This window comes from Bubalus bubalis, chromosome 12 (genome assembly GCF_019923935.1).
Source record: "Bubalus bubalis isolate 160015118507 breed Murrah chromosome 12, NDDB_SH_1, whole genome shotgun sequence".
In the NCBI taxonomy this organism is placed as follows: domain Eukaryota; kingdom Metazoa; phylum Chordata; class Mammalia; order Artiodactyla; family Bovidae; genus Bubalus; species Bubalus bubalis.
In genome coordinates this window covers 10800078-10825273 of record NC_059168.1, presented here as the reverse complement: position 1 = coordinate 10825273, position 25196 = coordinate 10800078, and the positions used below count along the sequence as shown (strand labels likewise).

Genomic DNA, 25196 nt, shown 5'->3' with positions numbered 1-25196 from the left:
TGATGAGGGAGTCCTATGGTGATTGTAGCATCTATACTCAGGGAGGAGTCCTTTTAACAGAATTAAATTTACTAGCCCTCAATTAGGTCACATAATGTGGATCAATCTAATATTGTGTGGTGAGGGTAAGCAATTATATGAAGCATTTAATCAGACATTTAAAAGGTTTAGAGACTTGGCATATATCTTAACCTATCAAAATTTAAAGGTGTAGTGGAGAGCAGCCTACAGTCAAAGTGCCACCTCACATCTCAGCAGGAGATATGTAGTAAGCAAGGAGAACTTGGGGTAACTCTACAAAATGCCAAGAAAATGGGTCATCAGCTGGGAATTTAGATAACTAGGCATTCAGTTTGGCAACCAAGTTCTGGGAAGTGCTTGCCATCATCAGCCGCCATGCTTTCCTGCGTGTCACCTCTTCCATAGTGGAAAATTGTGGAGGCAGTATTCATGATGAAGTTGTGTCCCATGCTGTCGTCTGCTGAGACTCTGTCATCTCAGATCATTATGTTTGGCATTATCATGGAGTTGGGCATTATCAAGTGCTATTGCATGTGAAGGAGCCGTTCTAGAGTAGGTTGCTCTCGTCAGTGAGGAAGGGAATTGAAGGCCCATAGGGTCTAACAGGGTTGCATAGAGTTGGGATATTCTGATTAAGGTTTGCTTGCACTTTGGGGAGTGTCTGTTGCTAACTCAAATTCTCAGTAAATTTTGGGGGTCTCTGGGAGTGAATCTCGCAAATGATTAAGTGGTGCCCTTCTTCAAGGCATAGGAGGTCAGCATTGTAAATAGTAAAGATGAGAGGCACATGTGTACCCTTCATTTAAAGAAAATTTAGTTATATGCTTCTGACAATTTAATCTTTAGTCTTGTATTACCAGATGGGTTTGAACTGTATAATCCTGTGGCCAGTTAGGGGTGAAATTAGGGCAGCGTGAGGCAGGTGGCCTTGAAGCATTTGTGCTTCGGTGCCATTTAAGACAGTGCTTGAATCACTCAGTTAGTAACCTGGTGGCATTTTGGGCCCAGGCCTTCTTGGGCTGACTTCCAACATATGCCGTCCCTCCATCCTGGGGTTCAGTTGTGAGTGAGTGCTGTGGTCTTCCAGTAACTTTCTGGTGTTGTCTCCTGGGGTCGTGGAGAAAGCCCATGACTCAGATGGCATGAAAGTCACAGAAAAGGGACAACAATAGCAGGCATCTACATTTTATAGTTTTGTGCTTGCCCTCTGAGTACCCCATGTGATAACTGGTTATTGGGCTGTTGTGGGTCAGTATCTCATTGGTGGCTTCCTCCAAAGTGAGATAGGGCCAGGTGTGATTGTATCACCATGATGTCATCTTCTGATGTTGCTGATGTCAACCTGAATGCCTCTTCTCCCCTTTTAGATTTTCACCCACACCGTCCTTTCACTGGATCCAGGGTTAATTATTTCTACTTCCTAGTGGGAGGTATGGTTGGGAGAAATGAACTGTCCACTGAAGGCACTCACTGTACACTGAAATCTCAGTTGAAATATGCATATCAAGTTACTTGGTTAAGTGTAGTCCAGCAGCCTCCTAGTGCATCTGTGTTCCTCTAATGAGCCAGGACTCTCTCTGACCAAAGGGTTTTATAGCTAAAGTACCAAGGGGTTTTATAGCTAAAGTACCAGATGAGTATTAGAAGGCAAGATGATTGACATTTAAAAATCTGTAAGGGAACTCAAAAATGTTGGGGAAAATGTAATTGTCCTCTGAGATAAAAGCATCAGACTTCCTTCTGATAGCAATCTGTCATCTTTTGCGATTTACTTTTAAAAAAATAAAAATAATTTTTTATTTTTTTAGGTATATGCTTTAACTGGGTTTCCCTGGTGGTTCAGTAGTAAAGAATCCAGCTGCCAGTGCAGGAGATGCGGGTTTGATCCCTGGGTCGGGACTATCCTCTGGAGAAGGAAATGGCAACCCACTCCACTATTCTTGCCTGGAGAATCCCATGGACAGAGGAGCCTAGGGGGCTACTGTTGATGGGGTCGCAAAGGGTTGAACACGAATGAGCAACTAAACAACAACAACAATCTCCTTTAGGATGGACTGGTTGGATCTCCTTGCAGTCCAAGGGACTCTCAAGAGTCTTCTCCAACACCACAGTTCAAAAGCATCAATTCTTCGGTGCTCAGCCTTCTTCACAGTCCAACTCTCACATCCATGCATGACTACTAGAAAAACCATAGCTTTGACTAGACAGACCTTTGTTGGCAAAGTTATGTCTCTGCTTTTTAATATGCTATCTAGGTTGGTCTTAACTTTCCTTATGGCTGCTATCAAAATGCCAGACAAGGGTTGGAGAGGATGTGAAAAATCTGAAGACCTTGTGCATTGTTGGAGGAAATATAAAATTGTGCAGCCACTATAGTAAACAGTGTAGAGGTTTTTCAAAAAGTTAAAAAGAGAATCACTATATGATCTGCATCCCTACTTTGGGTATATACCTAAAAGAATTAAAATTAGGATCTCAAAGAGATATCTGCACTCCCATATTCTTTGCAAGATTTCGCAGTAGTTAAGATACGGAAATAATCTATATGTTTATTGATGGATAAACAGTAAACATATAGTGTAGTGGGTAGCCTTTCCCTTCTCCAGGAGATCCTCCAAACCCAGGGATCGAACCCAGGTCTCCCACATTGCAGGCACATTCTTTACGGTCTGAGCCACCAGGGAAGCAGTATATTGATGGATAAATAAAATGGTAAATACATAGCCATTAAAAAGAAGGATATCCTGCCATATGCGTCAGCATGAATTAATGTGGAAGACATTATGCTAAGTGAAATAAGCCAGGTACAGAAGGACAACTGCATGATTCTGCATATATGGGATTTCCAAAATGGCCAAACTCATAAAAACAGAGTAGAATGGTGGTTGTCAGGGCTGTGGGGAATAATAAGTAGGAAGTTGGTGTTCAGTGGGCATATAGTTTCAATTATATAAAATAAATCCTAGAGAGATACCTGCTCTGCAATATGGTGCTTATAGTTAATAATACTCCTTTTTGCACTTAAAAAAGAGATGTACTCTGTCAACAGGGTGTATCTTGTATTAAGTGTTCTTAGCACAATATATGTTTTATATTAAAGAATCTAATGTGGCAAATAGATGAAAAATATTTAAAGTAAATATTAATATTTGGTATTCAGTATCAATAATGTATCATGAGCAAGTAGAGCTTAAGCCAGCAAAGCAGATAGTTCAGTCTTAGGAAATTTATAAACATGTTTTACATAGCAGGAAAACTGTAGTTATTTCATTGTGTTCCAAAAAGATATTTGGGAATAAAAATAAAAAGTAAAAAATCTGTTCCCAGTTAAAAATATTTCTCTAGAGTAGGCCAGTAATGCCTCAATATGATAAAAAAAAAATATGTATTTGTAATTAGCAGTCACATAATCAAAGATCAATACTCTTTTTTTATACATATAAAACATTTGTAAGTGATGTTGCCATAAATGATCAAGTAGGGAACTCCAAGGCTCCATTTCTGCACAAAAATAACAAGCTCGCAAAATCTATCAGAACCAATTTTTGTAGATCTCTGGAATCTAGTCAGAACTTAAAAATAAAAAACTAGGGAAGGATTACTGAAGTAAAGAGCAATTGTTCTATAGGAGAACACTGACTGAGGCTTCTTCAATCGCCTGCCTCACCATCCCCCAGTCTGCAGTAGCTTTGAGGATTGCAGACCACACTCCTAATGCGGGTCAGCACTTACAGAGGGTGCAATACAAACCCTACTCTTAAAAAATTGTTAGGAGGTGTTTCAGCCTGTCTTACAACTCCCTGAAGGACCAGTGTGGCGGCTTGCACTCAACCAAGAGCTTTTCTGAGGATGAAACAACTTCCCTGCCAGTGTTTGGCCGGAGTATCGACTGTAGCAGAGTGGGGCTAGGGTTAACAGGATAAACAATAGGAACATTGTAAAACTTGGGGAGAAAGCAGTTGAAAAACGAGACACATGGAGAGTAGGACTTTTTAAAGGTCCTGCTTATACTGGGGAGTTGAGGCCATGTGCTTGCCCAAAGCTGGACTCATTCTCAGAAAAGGCCCAAGAAGACCTTAAGCTTTCATCTCTGGCTAAACTTTCAGACTTGCATTGCACAGGCTGTAAATGAAAGTACAGAGCTGGCTAACTGTTGGAATGCTTCAACATAAAGTCAGTACAGACTGGGGAAAGTTGTTTTCTTTTTTCTTTTTGGCTGTGGATGTTTATGGAAACTCTGTCAAGATAATAGCTCACAGTTGAGCAAAGCTAACAAGACTTCAGTGCCACACACAAAGAATGTACAAAACAATTACCCACAGCAAGCAGCAGCACCAAATTCCAGCTGTGGGAGAGAATCTGGTATCCAGAGTTGCCACCCTGTATTTGATATGTCCAGTTGTCAACAAATCATGACATGCTTAAAGAAACAGAATATGGCTGTTGTCAGGGGGAAAATACAGTTTACAGTAACACTATGCAGGGATTAATTCCCATATAACTTTACTCAGTTCTCCATTTCTGTGATTTTTTTTTGTTAATCCCATCTGTGGATTCAACCACAAACCATTGATGGACTATAGTATTGATATTTACTGTTGCAAAATAATCACATAAGTGGACCCTCACAGTTCAAATCCAAGTTGTTCAAAAGTCAACAGTAATTAATAAAAACTGTCCCTGAGGAAGCCCAGGAATTATAAAAAAAGATTTTAAAGGTGCTCAAAGAGCTAAAGAAGCTATGGTCAACACACTGATGACAACCAAGAAAAAGCTATCTCACCAAAGAGATGTCAAAAAAGGGATATCCAACAATTATAAAAAGGATCCAAATTGAAATTCTGGAGCTGAAAATATAATAACTGAAAGGAAAAATCCACTGGCAGGTTTTAGTAGCACATTTGAGCAGGCAAACAGAGAATCAGTGAATTTAAAAATACATCAGTTGAGATTGGCAACTTTGAAATCCCAGAAAGAGAAAAGAATGAAAAAAAATGACCAGAGCTGTGAGATACCACCAGCATACCAACATGTGTATAATGGAGGTCCCAGGGGGAAAGAAAAGAGAAAAGGCACAGAAATAATATTTAATGAAGTAATTGTTGAAAACTTTCCAAATTTGATAGAAAATATACATCCAAGAAGGTTAATTAACTTTGAGCAGGGTAAACAGAAAAAGTTCCCCACACTGAGACACAGTACAGTTGCTCCTTGAAAAATACGGAGGTTAGGGAGTCTGACCTGGCTCCATTCAGCTGAAAATTCACATGTAATTTCACAGTTGTCCTTCTGCATCCAGAGGTTTAAGCAGATGCAGATTGTTTAGTGCTATTATTGTTGTTCAGTCTCGTCTGACTTTTTGTGACCCCGTGGACTGCAGCATGCCAGACTCCGCTATCCTCCACGTTATCTCGGAATTTGCTCAAATTCACGTCCATTGAGTCAGTGACTTCTCATTGTTACTGAGCACTGGCTCTAGGGTGTGCTCCAGAGCATCAGTTCAGTTGCCCTGCAGCAGGTGGAATTTTCCTGAATCGAGGATCAAACCAATGTCCCCTGCACTGGGAGGAATATTCTTAAACACCGGACTACCAAGAAAGTCCACAGAGTCCTAACCACTGGACTGTGAGGAAATTTCCTCAGGGGAGTTTTGCATGAAATAGTAATCCATGTTTCATTTGTTTGTAGAGAGTAGATTTTTACTTTTAGTGCTTGATGACTGTGTTTGTGTGGCTGTGCGTGTGTGTATGTGTATGTTTGTGTTTAGTTTTGTTTGTTTTATGTGACAGGGGAGAACTGTTATTTTCTTTCTGGTTTGTTACATGAGGTCTGTGATTTGTGATATTAAACTGAACAATAAGAGAATAATCTGATAAAACTCAAATAGCTCTGTTAGGTAGAAATTTTAATAGAGAAATAGTCTCTGGAAATTCATAAAGGACATATATTAGCTAAACTGTACTTAAAAAAAAAAAAACTTTTTAACTTTGTATTGGGCTATAACCAATTAATAATGCTGTGATAGTTTGAGGTGAACAGCCCTAGGACTCAGCCATACGTATGCATGAATCCATTCTTCCCCTAACTCCCCTCCTTTTCAGTTGCCACATAACACTGAGCAGCGTTCCATGTGCTATATATATATAGTAGGTCCTTGTTGGTTTTCTATTTTAAATGTAGCAGTGAGTACATGTCCATCCCAAACTCCCTAACTATCCTTTCCCCCCATCCTTCCCCACTCAGCAACCATGTGGTATATATGTATGTGTGTGTGTGTGTGTGTGTGTGTGTGTGTATACACACACACATATACATATAATAGAGTCTTACTCAGCCATTAAAAAGAATGAAATAATGTTATTTGCAGCAACATGGATGGACCTAGATATTATCATACTGAGTGAAGTAAGTCAGACAAAGAAGAAATATCATATGACATCCCTTATATATGGAATCTAAAAAGAAATAATACAAATGCACTTAACAAACAGAGGCTCACAGAGAATAAACTACTTTTTAACAGCTTTATCTCACTATAATATATACACAGTAATAATCGCTCATTTAAAATATATAATTCAGTGGTTTTTTCTTTATTTACAGAATTATCCAATAGCTAAATGTTAGAACTTTTTTTTTTTTTTTACTATTCTACCCCCATTCCTCTCTTACTAGAACCAGTAATCTACTATCTTTCCTTATGGATTTGCCTGTTCTGGATATTTCATATAAATGGAGTCCTATAATACACGATCTTTTGTGACTGCTTTTTTTACTTAGCATAACAATTTTGAGATTCATGCATGTTGCATAGTAGCATGAATCAGTACTTAAGTACTTTTAATTGCCAAATAATATACCACTGTATAGATATATTTTATTTATCCATTCAATAGTTGATAGACATTTGGTTCCACTTTTGGCTGTTGTGCATGGTGCTGGTATAAAGAGGTTTTGATTGGACATTTTTTTTAATTTATTTTAATTGGAAGCTAATTACTTTACAACATTGTAGTCGTTTTTGCCATACATTGACATGAATCAGCCATGGGTGTACATGTGTTCCCCATCCTGAACCCCCCTCTCACCTCCCTCCCCATCCCATCCCTCTGGATCATCCCAGTGCACCAGCCCTGAGCACCCTGTCTCATGCATTGAACCTGGACTGGTGACCTGTTTCACATATGATAATACACGTTTCAATGCTATTCTCTCAGATCATCCCACCCTCGCCTTCTCCCACAGAGTCCAAAAGACTGTTCTATACATCTGTGTCTCTTTTGCTGTTTTGCATGTAGGGTTATCGGTACCATCTTTCTAAATTCCATATATATGCATTAGTATACTGTATTGGTGTTTTTCTTTCTGACTTACTTCACTCTGTATAATAGGCTCATTAGTTTCATCCACATCATTAGAACTGATTCAAACGCGTTCTTTTTAATGGCTGAGTAATATTCCATTGTGTATATGTACCACAGCTTTCTTATCCATTCGTCTGCTGATGGACATCTAAGTTGCTTTCATGTCCTGGCTATTATAAACAGTGCTGCGATGAACACTGGGGTACACGTGTCTCATACCTCTTGGCTGTATACCTAGGAGTGGAATTGCCAGGACATTGTGGTAACTCTGTTTAACATCTCAAGGAACTAATATGGTGTTTTTCAAAGTAACTGTACTATTTTACATTCCTGTCATCAGTATATGAGAGTTCTAGTTTCTCCATATCCTTTTAAGCTATTTTCTTTTTGTTTATAATTATTCTGATGAGTATGAAGTGGTATCATCATGTTTTTTATTTTCCTAATAATTAATGATATTGAACATCTTTTCATGTGCTTGTCATTTGTTGATATTCTTTGCAGAAACATCTCTATTCAGATCTTTTGACCATTTTAAAATTTTATTATCTTTACTGTTGAATTCCCTCTTTACTGTGGGCTTCCTTCATAGCTTAGTTGATAAATCATCTGCCTGCAATGCAGGAGACACCAGTTCTATTCCTGGGTTGAGAAGATGCCCTGGAGAAGGAAATGGCAACCCACTCCAGTATTCTTGCCTGGAGAATCTCATGGACAGAGGAGCCTGGCGGGCTACAGTCCATGGGATAGCAAGAGTTGGACACGGCTTGGCAACTAAACCACCACTACCACCACTGTTGAATTGTATATTCTGATATTAGATTCTTATCAGATATATTGTTTGCATGTATTTTCTCTCATTCTGTATGCTGTCATTTCACTTTCTTGGTTGTGACCTTCAAAGCACAAGTTTTTTTATTTTGACAAAGTCTGACTTATAATTAATTCTCTTTTATTGCTGTGCTTTTGGTATCATATTAAGAAATCATGGCATAACTGAGAGTCACAAAGGTTTAACATTATCTTCAAAGAGATTTAGTTTTAATTCTTATGTCTAGGTCCATGATCCCCCTTTGAGGCAATTTTAAATTATTTTTGCTTTTAAAAATTGTGCTGAATTATACATAACAAAATTTATCATCTTAACCATTTTTAATCATGCAGTTGACTGTATTTAACTGTATTAACATTGTTGTTAAACAATCCTCAGAGCTCTTCTTCTTATAAAACTGAAACTCTGTATTCATTAAACCATAATCCCCTATTCCCTTCTCCCTTTTTCTCCACCCCCTGGCAGTCCCCATTATAATTTGTCTCTGAATTTCACTCCTTTAGGTAGCTCCATAAAAGTGGGATCATATAGTATTTGTCTTTCTCTGACAACTGTGTCCTCAGAATTCATCCCTTTTGTAGCATGTGTCACAGTACCTTTCCTTTTTAGGCCGAATAGTATTTCATTGTATGTATGTATGATATTTGTTTATCCATTCATCCATCCGTGGACACTTGAGTTGTTTGCATCTTTTGGCTGTTATGAATAGAGCTGCTGTGAATATGAAAATACAAAAATATCTCCTTGAGAGCCTTCTTTTAAGTATTTCGGTACAGACCCGGAGGTGGAATTGCTAGATCTTGTGGTCGCTCTACTTTTATGTTCTTGTGGAATTGCCATACAGTTTTCTTTAGTAGCCACTTTACATTAACATCAATGATGCACAAAGATTTAATTTTTTTCACATTCTCACCAACACTTATTATTTTCTGGGTGTTTTTTTTATTTCATAATGGCCATGTTGCAGATATAAAGTGATACCTTATTGTGCTTTTGAGTTGCATTTTGCTGATGATTATTGATTTGAATATCTTTTCATGGACTTATTGGCCAGTTGTATATCTTCTTTGGAGAAATATCTATTCAAGACCTGTACCCATTTTTGGATTGGGTTTTTTTTTTTATTGTTTGTTTGTTTAAGTTGTAAGAATTCTTTATATATTCTAGATGTGAGTGTTAGTAGCTCAGTCGTGTCCAACTCTTTGTGACCCTATGAGCAGTAACCTGCCAGGCTCCTCTGTCCATGGGATTCTCCAGGCAAGAATACTGGAGTGGGTTGCCTTTCCTTCTCCAGGGAATCTTCCTGACCCAGGGATTGAACCCAGATCTCCCATGTTGCAGGCAGATTCTTTACCATCTGAGCCACCAGGGAAGCCTTCACTTAAAATTGCACCAATATTTTTTTTAATTTGGGGTGTATTTCTTCAAATTAATTTTTGTTGGCATATAGTTGACTTACTATGTTGTGTTAGTTTCTTGCTTTACAGCAAAGTGAATCAGTCATTTATATACATATATCCACTCTTTTTAAGATTTCCTTCCCATTTAGGTCACTACAGAGCATTGAGTAGAGTGCCCTGTGCTATACAGTAGGTTCTCATTAGTTATCTGTTTTATACATGGTAGTACGTTTGTGTCAGTCCCAATCTCCCAGCCCACCACCCAATTTACCCCCTTGGGCTCCAAAATCACTACAGATGATGACTGCAGCCATGAAATTAAAAGACGCTTGTTCCTTGGAAGAAAAGTTATGACAAAAAAGCAGAGTACTTTGCCAATAAAGGTCTGTCTAGTCAAAGCAATAGTTTTTCCAGTAGTCATGTATGGATGTGAGAGTTGGAGTATAAAGAAAGCTGAGCACCAAAGAGTTGATGCTTTTGAACTGTGGTGTTGGAGAAGACTCTTGAGGGTCCCTTGGACTGCATGGAGATCAACCAGTCCATCCTAAAGGAAATCAGTCCTGAGTGTTCACTGGAAGGACTGATGTTGAAGCTGAAACTCCAATACTTTGGCTACCTGATTGGCTACCTGATGTGAAGAATTGACTCATTGGAAAAGACCCTGATGCTGGGAAAGATTAAAGGCAGGAGGAGAAGGGGACTACAGAGGATGAGATGGTTGGATGGTATCACCAACTCAGTGGACATGTGTTTGAGTATACCCCAGGAGTTGGTGATGGGCAGGGAGGCCTGACACGCTGCAGTCCACGGGGTCGCAAAGACTCGTACATGACTGAGCGACTGAACTGAACCATAACTTTGTTCCCTGTGTCTGTGACTGTTTCTGAGTGTGAATAAGCATTTTTGAGTTTATTTTTGTGTATCGTGTTAGGGAGTATTCTGATTCAGTGCTAACCCTGTCAGATTATCAAGGGCATTTTTCAGAGAATTAGAACAAAATTTTTTACACTTTATATTGAATCACAAAAAAATCCTGAATAGTCAAAGCAATCTTGAGAAAGAATAATGGACCTGGAGGAATCAAGCTCCCTTCAGACTATACTACAAAGCTACAGTAAGCTATCGGTACTGGGAGAAGAACAGAAATATAAATTAGTGGAACAGGATAGAAAGCCTAGAGACAAACCCATGCACCTATGGCCATTTATTGTAATCTGTGACAAAAGAGACGAATATATGATGGAGAAAAGATAGTGTCTTCAGTAAGTGTTGCTGGGGAAACTGGACAACTGCATGCATGTATTTTTACTTTTGTTGCCTGTCCACTTAGAGGCATTATTTATTTATTTAAGCAAAATAATAGACTTATAAAGAACTAGAAAACACTTAGGAAAAAGTTAGGTTATTGGCAACCCACTCCAACACTCTTGTCTGGAAAATTCCATGGACAGAGCAGCCTGGTAGGCTGCAGGTCATGGGATCTCAAGGAGTCACACACAGCCAAGAAACTTCACTTCTCATGAATCAGGCTGCTTGCCACTTCTTAAAAAAACACAAAGTTAGGTTATACCAATATCTCCTATTTTATACACCAAAGTATCAAAACTGTAAATATAAAAATAATCCGTATGTGTAGTAGCTGAAATGGCATTTGTTTGTATATGGAGTACATATTCATTATTTTACACGTGGATATTTAGTTGTCCTAGCACTGTTTGTGTAAAAGACTTTTTTCCCCATGACTTTTCTAGCCTACTTGACAATTCATCATAAATGTTAGTATTTATTTCTGAACTATCAGTTCTGTTCTCGTACCCAGTACCACTCAGTTTTGATTACTGTAGCTGTGTGGTTAAGTTTTGAAATCAGAATGTGAGTCCTCCAACTTTGTTCACCATTTTCCAAATGGCTTGGCTGCAGTGTCTCCTTTGAATTTCTGAATGAACTTTAGGATCAATTTTTACAAAGAAAAAAAGCCAGCTGACATTTTATTGGGAATTCCCTTGAATCTATCAATCAGTATGGGAAGTATTGCCATCTTGACAATATTAAAGTCAGTATTAAAGTCTGGCCCAATTCATTGGGCCAGTTTTCCATTTATTTTGATCTTTTATAGTTTGTTTCAATAGTGTTCTGTGGTAGTCTTCATTTTTTTGATAAGTATATTCTTAAGTATTTTATTTTTATGCTATTGTAGATGGAATTTTTTATTTCATTTTTGGATTGTTCACTGTGTATTGAAATGTAGTTGACTGTTGTCTGTTAAACTCATGTCCTAAATTTTAAGGAACTTGTTTATTCTAGTTGGCTTTCTTATGGTTTCCTTGGTATTTTCTGTGTAGAGGATCATGTCATCTGCAAACAGAGATTGTTTTACTTTTTCCTCTCCATTCTTGATTTCTTTTAATTGGTTTCCAGATTGCTCTGGCTAGACCCTTCAGTATGAGAAGAGGAAGTAAGTACATGCTATGTTGTTCTTATCCTAAGGGAAAAGCGTCTGATCTTTTACCATTTACTATAATGTTAGCTGTGCATCTTTTGTAAATGCTGTTCATCTGGTTGAGAAAGTCCCTTTCATTTATAGTTTGCTGAATGATTTTATCATTAAAGAGGGTTGTGAGCAAAACAGTAGCCTTTTGGGGGGCTAGTGTGCTGTGCCAGGTCTTAGCTGTGGCAAGCAGGATATAGTTGCAGTATGTGGGATCAGTTCCCTGACCAGGGATTGAATCTGGGTCCCCCACATTGGAAGTGCATCTATTTTAGCCATTTTCTGTTAGGTATATCTTAACCACTGGATCATCAGGGAAGTCCACATTTAAGAGCCTATCCCATATCAAAGGATGCATTGTTGGGATGTAATATAAGTTCTTATGGCTGTATCTGGAGAAGGTTGTATGAAAATACTAAAATTGATTTGCCCAGTACCAAAGCTATAAAAAATTTTTAAATGGAAAAGTTATTATAAAAAGCTGTTTATAATTATTATAAAGCTTGAAGGAGGTGATGGATGGTTGTGGGGTTTGGCGTATTGTAAAAAATTATAAGATACGGATTGTTGGGAAGAAAGAAGAAATGTCTTTTGGAATGAATATAAATCTAATCATGCCCAGTTTTAAGAAGCTGGACTAAGTTTATGCTTCTCAAATTGGAGCATTTATTTCCCAGTGATATGTGTGGCAGTGTCAGGATAGTAAGAAGCCATGGAATTAAAATCACATTTTTAAAATGTTTTGTCCAGTGGTATTTAGATTATTGACTTTTTAAAAATTGAAACATTTTATTTTGAAATAATCATAGATTCACATAAAGTAGTAAGAAATAATATAGAAGGATTGCCTCTACACTTTACCCAGTTTCCAAAAATGAAGATGTCTTGCAAATATATAATAATATATTACAACCAGGATAATGGCATTGATGCAGTCAGGATACTTAATGTTTTCACCACCCCAATGGTCCCTTTTGTTTCCCTGTAATAACTATATCCACTTCTGTCTTATTCCCACTCCTTTCTTAACCCCTGGCAACCATTAATCTAGTTTCTATTGCTATAATTTTGTCCTTTTAAGAATGTCATATAAATGAAATCATACTGTGTGCAATCTTTTAGTATTGGCTTTTTCTCATTCAGCATAATTCTCTGGACAATATTCAGTGTCAATAGTCTGTTTATTTTTTACTGATGTGTAATATTCCATGGTATGAATGTGCCACAATTTGTTTAAATATACACCGATTGAATGAGGTAACTTGGTTGTTTTCCAGTTGTTGGCTATTACAAATAAAGCTGCTATAAACATTCCTGTCTAGGTTTTTGATGAACATCAGTCTTTATTGCTTTGCTGGGTCATAAGGTAGTTGTATAATTTTTTGACCATCTCTAATACCACATTGGCCTGGATGTTTGGATTCTGCATTAGAGTTTTCCAGGGATGGAACTTTTAAGCTTCTCACTTGGCCTTTGCTGGTGTGGGTATGGGTGAGGCCATAGTTTTTTTCTGTGATGTTTGGTTGGAAGAGAGCAGTTATTGTCTAAAAGTTTTCTGTCTTGCTGAACTTCACCTTTACTTGTTTTTAAACTAATGAGAGCAGGTTTTTGTTAGAGCTCTTTGTATTCTTCTGTGCTCTTTGTTCATGGTAGCTGTCTTTAACTGGAAGTCTGGGATATTTGAAGTAAAAAGAAAACCCAGGGATCACTCCCTTGTTATTCTCTGATCCCAAAGTCCCTAGCCAGTCTGCCTTTTTTCTCTTTACCTTTCAGATTCTTCTTAAGTTTGTTCTGTATATAATGTCCAGGATTTTTAGTTGTACTTTGCAGGAGGACTAGGGAAAAGTACATCTCCATTATGTGAGAAATGGCAATGCAATTTAAAATATTTTTATATGAAATCACATGTGGCACTAAAATTAAATAGAATGCCAGGTTATCATTTTAGAGGTAAAACAGAGAAATCTCAAAGAAGTGTTAAATATTTATGGTATCTTTAGCACTGATCCTATACCCTAGTAAGAAGTACTAATTCTTTTTTCCTGTTTTTATTGGTGAATATTAGATTGTAGGCCATGTTTCTGTAGAAGACAGACCCAAATACAGTGGCTCAGATAAGGTAGAATTGTATTTCTCTTTCGGGTCCAGGGTAAGAAAGTAACTTTGCTTCTTGAAATCTGAGGAACCAAGCTGGGTGGGCAGTTGAGGCACCATTATGAGTGGCCTCCCAGGGTTGTTCTAGACATCACCATTTTCATTTGACAAGAGTAATGGTAATGGGTTGTTGTACAGCAGAAACTAACAACATGGTAAAGCAGTTACACTCCAATTAAGAAAAGAAAGAGTAGTCGTTATGGTAATGATCGAAGGTGGCAGTAGGAGATCACGGAGGCCAAGAACTTGATTTTTTAAGGACAAGAGCCAGAAGTCCTACTTACTGCTTTTGCTCACCTCCCATTGGCTTGTACCTAGTCACATGGTACTATCTGGCTGCAAAAGAAGAGTCTCTGCTTGGTAGTCATGTGACCAGCAGAATTTGGGTAAGGGACCCCTGTTACTAAAACTAAAAAGGTGAGCAAAAGTCTTTGCTTTTGTAACTTAAGTGAAAACTTTTAGAAGAAATTAACTGTGTGATCTTAGTTATCATAAGCCATTTTATTTATAGTTAACTATCTTTTTCTTGTTGTGTTTTTATAATTATTCAGACTACTTCAAGTAAGAACTTGTTTGTATCTTCTAGGATTTACAGAGTCCACGGGGAATAGGATACAAGCCAGAAGCTGTTTGTAGTCACATTATTATTGAGAGCCATGAAAAAGGATGTTTCAGAACTCTAACAGCTGAACGACCCCGATTGGACAGCCACCCTTGTGTTTTTAGATCTGCTGAACCCTCAGAAATAGTCAGAGGACAACGGAGCCCATCATCATGGAGAACTAGACACATCAACCTTTCCAAGTCACTGGACCAGAACAACTCCCAATTCAAAGTTTGGAATTCCTTGCAGTTACAAAGTCATTCCCCATTTCAAAACTTTATCAGTGATGACTTGGAAATTAGCAAGGGCCTTCGAATGCCATTTCATGAAAAGTTGGACCCTTGGCTGTCAGAATTAGTAGAACCTGCTTGTATGCCACCTGAAGAAATGGATTGTCATTCTTCATCACAAATGCTGCCCCCAGAACCCATGAAAAAGTTTACTACCTCCATCACTTTCTCATCTCACCGACATTCTAAATGCTTTTCAGATTCCTCTTTTCTTAAGGTTGGTGTTACTGAAGGTAGCCAGTGTTCTGGAGCATCTGTGGGGGTAGTTAATTCTCATTTCACTGAAGAGCAGAATCCTCCTAGAGATCTAAAACAGAGAACCTCTTCCCCTTCATCATTTAAAATCACTAGTCAGTCACCAGATAAAGCTGTGACTATTTTAGCAGAAAATAGTAGCCAAAGCCAAAAATTATCTGTTGAACATTCTTATCAAGAAGAAAAACCCTTAGAAAAATCAGATTTTAAAAGCAGTCATCCTAAGCCCAGTGTCAGTGCAAATGATAGCAATTTCAAAGAAGTTCATTTTTCTGATAATCATACTCTCATTAGCACGGGCAGACCAAATTCCACACTAGAAGTAAAAGAGAAGAATGTAACTATTACTGCAGATCTTCCTTCACACATTTTTCTTGAACAAGAGGTCTTTGAACAAAGCAAAGCCCCACATGCAGATCACCATGTGAGAAAACACCATTCGCCCCCTCCTCAGCTTCAGGATTATGTAGCTCCAAATCTTCCTTGTCGTATTTTTCTTGAAAAGCGAGAACTCTTTAAACAGAGCAAGGCCCCACATGTAGATCAGTTAAGAGAAAACCACTCTCCCCTTCCTCAGAGTCAGGATTATATAGCTTCAGACCTTCCTTCTTCCATTTTTCTTGAGCAGCGTCAACTCTTTGAACAAAGCAAAGCCCCAAATGTAGATCACCACCTGAGAAAACTCCATTCCCCCCTTCCTCAAAGTCAGGATTCTGTAGTAGAAAAGAATAATGAACATAAGCCTAAATTACACATTTCTGATGTGATAGATGTTGAAGCCAAATTCAGTGATGTGGTCTCCCCATCAGTCCCAAATCAATGTACAGTAGTAACATCTGCATCTACTCCACCTTCAAATAGAAAAGCACTTTCTTGTATTCGTATAACTCTTTGTCCCAAGACTCCTTCCAAGTTGGATAGTGGAAACTTAGATAAAAGATTTCATTCATTGGATCCTGCCACTAAAACAAGGATGAATAGTGAGTTTAACTCTGACCTACAAACTATATCTTCAAGATCATTGGAACCAACCTCCAAATTATTGATCAGTAAACCTGTAGCACAGAATCAAGAATCTTTAGGTGTTCTAGGACCTAAATCTTCATCGGACTTTCAAGTCGTACAATCTCCTCTTCCAGATAGTAATGTTATTACTCAGGACTTGAAAACCATACCTTATCAGAATAGCCAGATAGTAACATCAAGGCAAACACAAGTGAACAGTTCAGATTTGGAAGAATATTCCAATCCAGAAGGGACTCCGGTATCTGCAGATCGGTGAGTCTCATTGTGATGACAAGCAAGCTGATGAAATTTATGATAAAGGGTTTAAAATACTTAAGCAAGTGTAAGTTCTTGGGGGAGAGGCAGATAATTTCTCTTAGGGGAGGTTATTACCTGCCTAATCTAAAAATCTTTCAAGGAATGAACACTTAAGTAAGAGAAAACATCTGAATGTAATGTAATGTATTTATACTCTCAAAAGACTTCTGGAAAACAACTTGACATCAAGTATTTTAAAACATTACTCAGAAGAATCTTTGATCACCAAGTGGTTCAATTTAGAAATTCCTTATTTATTACATTGGAAATATGCTGAAGACCAGGCTTTGGAAGGGGATGCATGCATGTATGTGCTCCCTTTCCTCCTCTCTCTCTGTTTCTGTTTCATGTTTCTTCTCTGAATGAGTATCAAAGCGGTAATTTCTCCGTGAAAATTCCTGGCAGACATCACTTTAACCAAGTTATCAGGTTAATATCACAAGTAGTGTATGTCAAGATAATGTAGTCCCTAATGTTATATCTTATTTCACAATGATTGTAGGAATGAAAACCCAGTTTAGGGATAAATGCATTAGATTTATACTGTTTAGGCTGATTTTAAGACTATCATTAATTCTCTTTTACATTAGTGAGTCCTTTACTGTATGGCTAAACACTTAGCCTCTGTGTAATGTTTCCACGTTATAGTTGAGAAGGTAGTAGATCATAGTGGTGAGCCTTGGAAAGAAGGGGAAAAAAATGTTTAATCAATATCCACAATGTGGTAGTCATGGCAGTGAGGGACTTACATATGTTACCGGATTTAATTCTTGTTAACCCTGTAAGGTAGGTGATGGTATCCTTATTTGCCTTCTGGAAAACTGAGACACTGACATTGCTGCTTTTTCAGCAAGCAGCAGTTGTTTCCAGTAATGCAGTCTGTTCAATGGAAGCCAGCGCTTCTTTACCACATTACCATGTCTCCCAAATCCTGAGCCATACTTAAACTATCCTATCAACTGTGCTCTCGGACAAGTCATTTAATATCTTTGGCACTCGTATATGGATGATTGGTGGGAAGAAATAGTTGGAAAGTTTGGAGGTCCATTATAGCTCTGAAAGTTAGTGACTGAGAATTGGATTGGGGCAGATAAAAACAAGGTCAATCTCTGATTTCCATAGTATTATAAATAGATCCTTTTTGGGTGTGAAAATTGTTTAGAAATTAAAAGATTGATAGGTTTGCATATAATACTTAAACTCTTCTAAGTGATAAAGTGTCAAGTTACTGAAGCTGAATTCTTTGAATGAGAAAAAATTATAGCTGATTATAAATATGAACTAATAACAATGCTGTTTGTTCCAGAATGTACTAAATGCTAGGCACTGTAGTCGATGTTTCTATCATTTTATACTTAGTATAATCATCATAGGTAGATATTACCTCAATTTACAGGTTTTACAAACCTTAGAGAGATTAAATGATTTGCCCCAGATTATATGACCATTAAGTGTTAAAAATGACGTTTGAACCTAGTTTGTCTGACTCCAGAATCTGTAAATAGTATACACACTCATCTGTATATGTGTGTATATATACATAAAGTGTTTAAGAATATTAAACTTTATTTTGAGATTAAATTTAGATTTAGAGCTGCAAAAATAGTAGAGTTCCTGTGTTATCTATTGCAGTGTAACCTATTACCCTGAAATGTAGCTTAAAACAGTAAATATTATCCCAAAGTTTCTGTGGGTCAGAGATCCAGGCATGGCTTAGCTAGGTGCTTCTGGCTTCGGGTCTCTCACAGGGTTCAAACAAGGTATTGGCCGCAGCTGTGGTCCCATCCCAAGACTTGACTAAGACCGATGTCCTTTTAAGCTCACTCACGTGGTTATTGGCCAGAAACAGCTTCTTCCTTCCATAAGGCAGCTGTGGCAGTTAAGCTTTTCTCAGGTGAGCAAGTAAGAGTTCAGGAGATGTGCCCAAGACAAAGCACAGTCTTTACTTGGTAACCTAACCTTGGAAGTGAATCTCACCACCTCTGCCACATTCTAATACTAGAAAGAAATGAATCAGTATTTCCGGCCAACCCTCAAGGATTAGGGATTACTCAAATGTATGAATACCAGGAAGCAGAGATCACCTGGGTGATTTTTGTTTGTTTGATTTTGGCCATGCCATGTGGCATGGGGGATTTTAGTTTCCAGACTACCCCCTGCGTTGGAGGCATGGAGTCTTAACCACTGAACCACCAGGGAAGTTCTGTTGGAGGAATATTTTAGAGGTTGCCAATATACCCTTTGCTAAACCTCCCCTTATGTTAACATCTTATCTTAGCATCATAACCATAAAACATTTACCAAAACTAAGAAATTCTCCATCATACACAATTATAATTAAATGTGTAGACCAATTTGGATTTCTCCTGGTTTTTCCAAAAATGAACCTTTTCTGTTTCAGATCCATCCCACCATCTCACCTTGCATTTAGTTGTTCTCTCTAGTTAATCTCCTCCAGTTGTTCTGTCTCCTTAATCTCCTGGAGAAACTGAAGGCAGTTTCTCAGACTTCCTTATTTTTCATGACCTTTGAAGAGAATTATTTTGGTTTCAAATTGGCTTTGTCTGATGTTGTCTCAAGATTAAATTGAGATTATCCAATTTCAGTGCATTTCATCAGGAAGCACATTAAGTTGATATACTGATGATGTTAACCTTGATTACTTGACAAAAGTGGTATCTACCAAGATTCTCTAGTGTAAAGAGAGAATCTTGGTAGGTAAATCATTTCCTTCATTCCTTCTACATTTATTAATTGGAATTCTTCTGTAAGCAAGAGCTGTTGTTCCTCCCATTTATTTGTTCCTTTAGTTTTCCATGTACATTAATATGGACTCAGGGGCATTTATTTCATCCTTTGGATTATAATCCAGTACTACTCAAATTGATTCAGTTTTAGCAATTAAAAACATGATTGGCTACTGTACCCTGCCACAGCCCTGAAATCAATCATTTCCCCAAAGAATGCTTATTTCTTTTTTGGAGTATAGGATTTTCCCCCTAGCTTTGTTGAGATAAAATTGATATGCAACCTTGTTTAAAGTTTACAATGTGTTGATTTGATACACTTATATTGCAAAATAATTACGTGATAGCGTTAGCTAACACTTGCATCACATCACATAATTATCATTACTTTTTTTGTGGTGAGAAAATTTAAGATATATTCTAAAATAACTTTCAACTATATTAATACATCGGAGAAGGCAATGGCACCCCACTCCAGTACTCTTGCCTGGAAAATCTCATGGATGGAGGAGCCTGGTGGGCTGCAGTCCATGGGGTTGCGAAGAGTCAGACACGACTGAGCAACTTCACTTTCACCCATTGGAGAAGGAAATGGCAACCCACTCCAGTGTTTTTGCCTGGAGAATCCCAGGAACGGGGGAGCCTGGTGGGCTGCCATCTGTGGGGTCGCACAGAGTCGGACACGACTGAAGTGACTTAGCAGCAGCATATTAATACATTATTTTTAACTATCATGACAGTACTGTGCATAGATCCCCAAAACTTACTCATCTTCTAACTGGAAGTTTGTACTCTTGGACCAGTAGCTCCCCATTTCTCCTGCCCTCCAGCTTCTAGTAGACAGCATTCTACTCTGTGTCCTCTTGTTTAGGTTCCACGTGTAAGTGATGCATGGTATTCCTCTTTCCCTGTCTGGTTTATTTCACTTGGCAAAATGCTGCAAAAGTCCATCGGTGTAGGTTGCCTTTCATTTTGTTGACTGTTTTGCTGTACAGAAAATTTGGGGTTTGATGTAGTCCTGTAGTACTGACTTCTGCTTTTGTAGCTTGTGCTGTTGGTGTTACATCCAAAAAACCACTGGCAGGACCTATGTCAAGGAGATTTGCCCTGTGTTTTTTACTAGGAGCTTATGTTTTCAGGTCTTATGTTTAAATCTTTAACCCATTTCAAGTTAATTTGTTAGTATTAAAATAGGAGTCCAATTTCATTTTTTTGGCATGTGATTATCTAGTTTTTTCCAGCACCTTCTATTGTGGAGACTGGTTTTCCTCTACTGAGTATTCTTGGCTCCCTTGTAAAATACAGGCTGAATGCATATGTGTGGGTTTATTTACGGGTCTCTGTTCTGTCCCACTGATCTGTGTGGCTGTTTTTGTGCCAGTACCATACTGTTTTGATTATTGTAGCTTTGTGTTATAGATTGGAAGCAGGAAGTGTGATACCTCCAGTTTTGTTCTTTCTCAGAATTGCTTGGGCAATTCAGGGTCTTTTGTGACTCCATACAGATTTTAGAATTGTTTTTCCCCTTTCTATGAAAAATGGCATTGGAATTTTGGTAGGGATTGCATTGAATGTATATTGATGGCTTTGAGGAATATGGATGTTTAAACAATATTTTTCTGGTTCATGAACACATTTCATGTGTCTTCCCATTTGTTTGTGTCTTCCTCAATTTCCTTCATCAAAGTCTTTTAGTTTTCAGTGAACAGATCTTTTACCTCCTTGGTTAAATTGATTTCTAGGTATTTATTGATTTGTTACTATTGTGAATGGGATTTTCTTCAGTTCTTTTCAGATATTTTGTAGTTAGTGTACAACTGATTTTTCTATGTTGATTTTGTATCCTGTGACTTTACTGAATTTATTGGTTATTTCTAACTTTTTTTTTTTATGAAGTCTCTAGGATTTTCTGTTAGATGTTAGATCATATCATGTGCAAAGAAAGACAGCTTACTTCTTCCTTAGTGATTGGATGCCTTTTATTTCCTTTTCTTGCCTGATCTTTCTGGTTAGGACTTCCAGTGCTGTGTTGAGTTAAAAGTGCTAGCAGTGGGCACTCTTACCTTGTTCCTGATACTAGAGGGAAGGCTTCATCCTTTCACCATCGAGTTTGATGTTAGCTGAGAGTTTGTCATCAGTTCAGTTCAGTTCAGTCGCTCAGTCGTGTCCAACTCTTTGCGACCCCATGAATCACAGCACGCCAGGCCTCCCTGTCCATCACCAACTCCTGGAGTTCACTCAGACTCATGTCCATCGAGTCAGTGATGCCATCCAGCCATCTCATCCTCTGTCGTCCCCTTCTCCTCCTGCCCCCAGTCCCTCCCAGCGTCAGAATCTTTTCCAGTGAGTCAACTCTTCGCATGAGGTGGCCAAAGTACTGGAGTTTCAGCTTTAGCATCATTCGCTCCAAAGAAATCCCAGGGCTGATCTCCTTCAGAATGGACTGGTTGGATCTTCTTGCAGTCCAAGGGACTCTCAAGAGTCTTCTCCAACACCACAGTTCAAAAGAATCAATTCTTTGGCACTCAGCCTTCTTCACAGTCCAACTCTCACATCCATACATGACCACAGGAAAAACCATAGCCTTGACTAGACGGACCTTTGTTGGCAAAGTAATGTCTCTGCTTTTGAATATGCTATCTAGGTTGGTCATAACTTTCCTTCCAAGGAGTAAGCGTCTTTTAATTTCATGGCTGCAGTCACCATCTGCAGTGATTTTGGAGCCCAGAAAAATAAAGTCTGACACTGTTTCCACTGTTTCCCCATCTATTTCCCATGAAGTGATGGGGCCGGATGCCATGATCTTCGTTTTCTGAATGTTGAGCTTTAAGCCAACTTTTTCACTCTCCTCTTTCACTTTCATCAAGAGGCTTTTGAGTTCCTCTTCACTTTCTGCCATAAGGGTGGTGTCATCTGCATATCTGAGGTTATTGATATTTCTTCCGGCAATCTTGATTCCAGCTTGTGTTTCTTCCAGTCCAGCATTTCTCATGATGTACTTTGCATAAAAGTTAAATAAGCAGGGTGATAATATACAGCCTTGACGTACTCCTTTTCCTATTTGGAACCAGTCTGTTGTTCCATGTCCACTTCTAACTGTTGCTTCCTGACCTGCATACAGATTTCTCAAGAGGCAGGTCAGGTGGTCTGGTATTCCCATCTCTTTCAGAATTGTCCACAGTTTACTGTGATCCACACAGTCAAAGGCTTTGGCATAGTCAATAAAGCAGAAATAGATGTTTTTCTGGAAGGGGTTGGTCCTCCCCAGAGTTTGTTATACATGACCTTTACTATGTTGAGGGATGTTTCTTCTATACCCAATTTGTTGAGAGTTTTTATCAAGAAAGATGTATCTTGTCAAATGCTTTTTCTGCATCTACTGAAATAATCTTACTATTTTTATCTTTTATTCTATTAAAGTGGCATGTTTATTGACTTTTATATGTTGAACTATCCTTACGCCTCAGGGATAAATCCCAGTTTATCTTGGTGTATAATTCTAATGTGCTGTTTAATTCAGTTTGCAAATATTTTGTTGAGAAGTTTTATGTCTGTATTCATCAGATATTGGTTTGTAGTTTTCTATATCTTCACCTAGCTTCGGGTCATCAGGGTAATGCTGGCCTTGTAAAATGAGTTTGCAAATGGTCCTCTCTCTTCAATTTTTGGACAAGTTTGAGAAGTATTGGTATTATTTCTTTTTGAAACATTTGGTAGAATTCACCACTTTAAACCATCTATTGGGAAGATTTGATTACTGATTTTATTTCCTTACTCCACTGGTCTGTTTATATTTTCTATTTCTTCAAGAATCAGTCTTGGTAAATTGTATGTATCTTGTGGATAGTGGAAACTATCCATTTCTGCTAGGTTATCCAGTTTGTTGGCATATAACTGTTCATAATAATCTCTTAGGATCCTGTGTCATGTCTTCTCTTTCATTTCTGATTGAGTCCTTCTTCCTTATTCTAGCTAAAGGTTTGTCATTTTTGTCTATCATCAAAATTTAGGTTCTTAATCTTGATCTTTTTTATTTTTCTGGTCTCTGATCCTTTTTTTTTTTCCTTTGATTTTACTTATTTCTACTTTGATCTTTCTTATTTCCTTTCTTTGTGTGCTTTGGGCTACTCCGTTCTTTTTCTAATTCCTTGAGGTGTGAGATTATTTGAGGCCTTTCTTTTTTCTTAATGAAGGCATTTATCATTATAAATGTCCTTAGAACTGCTTTTGTCTCATAGGTTTTGATATGTTTTGTTCCACAGTTTCGTTTCAAGATATTTTTTGCTTTCTGTTTGATTTTTTTTAAGACATACTAGGATGACACTACTAGAAGGAAGTGGCAGCCCACTCCAGTGTTCTCGCCTGGAGACCCCAGGGACGGCGGAACCTGCTGGGCTGCCGTCTGTGGGGTCGCACAGAGTCGGACACGACTGATGCGACTTAGCAGCAGCAGCAGCAGGATGACACTGCTTCTTGCCCTGCTGAGTGAATAAAGCTAAAGATTATAGGCATTAACTCACATGTGTCTACATCTATAGTCATTTTGTCTTGATTGTAATGTGTGTATGTACTTATGTGTGTGTTTGTTTTTTTTTTTTAAATCACCGGTCAATGTTGATACCTCCAACTAGTCCAGAACCATGGGGTTGATTCGGGCTTTTTTCTTTTATTTATAAACTTCTTTCTCCAATGGTGATAAACATGGCTCATTATCTTCAGTATGTTTACCTCAGTATATGTAGTTTCAGAATTCTTATCCCATACCCAGGTGAGAAACAAATTCTCCAACTATGTACAGGTTTTTTATGTATAGTATTCAGTCCAGACATTGTTGCTGTTTCCCGCATTAGTTATTTTCTTCCCTATATGCTTTAGCATGATGATATGATTCATTTATAATACTGTAAGATTCATTTCTTACATCCTGTATTCCATCTTGCCCCAATAACTTGGTTAATTTTTTTTAATTTACATACTATCACATTCACTTTTTGTGGTTAAAAGGTTAGTTCTATCAGTTTTGATTAATCCACATCACAGTTCCATACGAAGCATTTCTCTCAGTCCAAGTTTTGCCTTTCCAGAGTGTCACGTAAATGAAATCATAAAATATAGAATAGCCTTTCAGGTTTGGCATCTTTTACAAAGTGTATTTGAGATTTGTCCATCTTGTTTTGTGAATCAATAGTTTTTTACTTTTTAATTACTTTTTAATTTTTTACAAGCATAAAGCAGTAAAAAGTTATTAAAAAAAAAAAAACAACACCACAGTTTATTTATGTACATTGACTCCTTGAAGGATATTTGGGTTGTTTCCAGTTTTCGCTGATTATAGTTAGAGCTGCTAAAAAAATTAGAATATATTTATATATGTATGTGTATATATAGTTAGAGCTGCTGAGTCATGTGATATGTGTGTGTATTTAACTGTACAAGAACTGTTTAGAACTAAACTATGCTAAGCTGTTTTTCCAGAGTGGCTGTATCTTTGTATTCCCACTAGCAATGTACAAATGTTTCAGTTACTCTCCATCCTCACCAACTTGTGGTACTGTCCATATTTATTAACCATTATAATAGATGCTTTCCTTTATATGTTTCACCCTGAGCTCCCCTTTTCAGGTCCTCAGAACAGAAAGCAGGAGCTTAACTTAGCCCTTTCTTCTGTGTGTTTTTTGTGTGCTTCCTGTGACTGTGTCAGTGCCAAGTGGTTCAGTA

General features: G+C 37.9%; 1 protein-coding gene across 9 annotated transcripts in view; it reads left to right on the top strand.

Annotated features, from left to right (window-relative positions):
* Positions 1–25196, top strand: part of ALMS1 (ALMS1 centrosome and basal body associated protein) — a 190704-nt gene that overhangs the window by 87738 nt on the left and 77770 nt on the right. For all 9 annotated transcript variants that reach the window (XM_044925773.2, XM_006045931.4, XM_006045930.4 and 6 more), the window contains one exon: positions 14846–16686. In XM_044925773.2, coding sequence (XP_044781708.2) covers positions 14846–16686 — 1841 coding nt within the window. The remainder of the gene's footprint in view (positions 1–14845; positions 16687–25196) is intronic.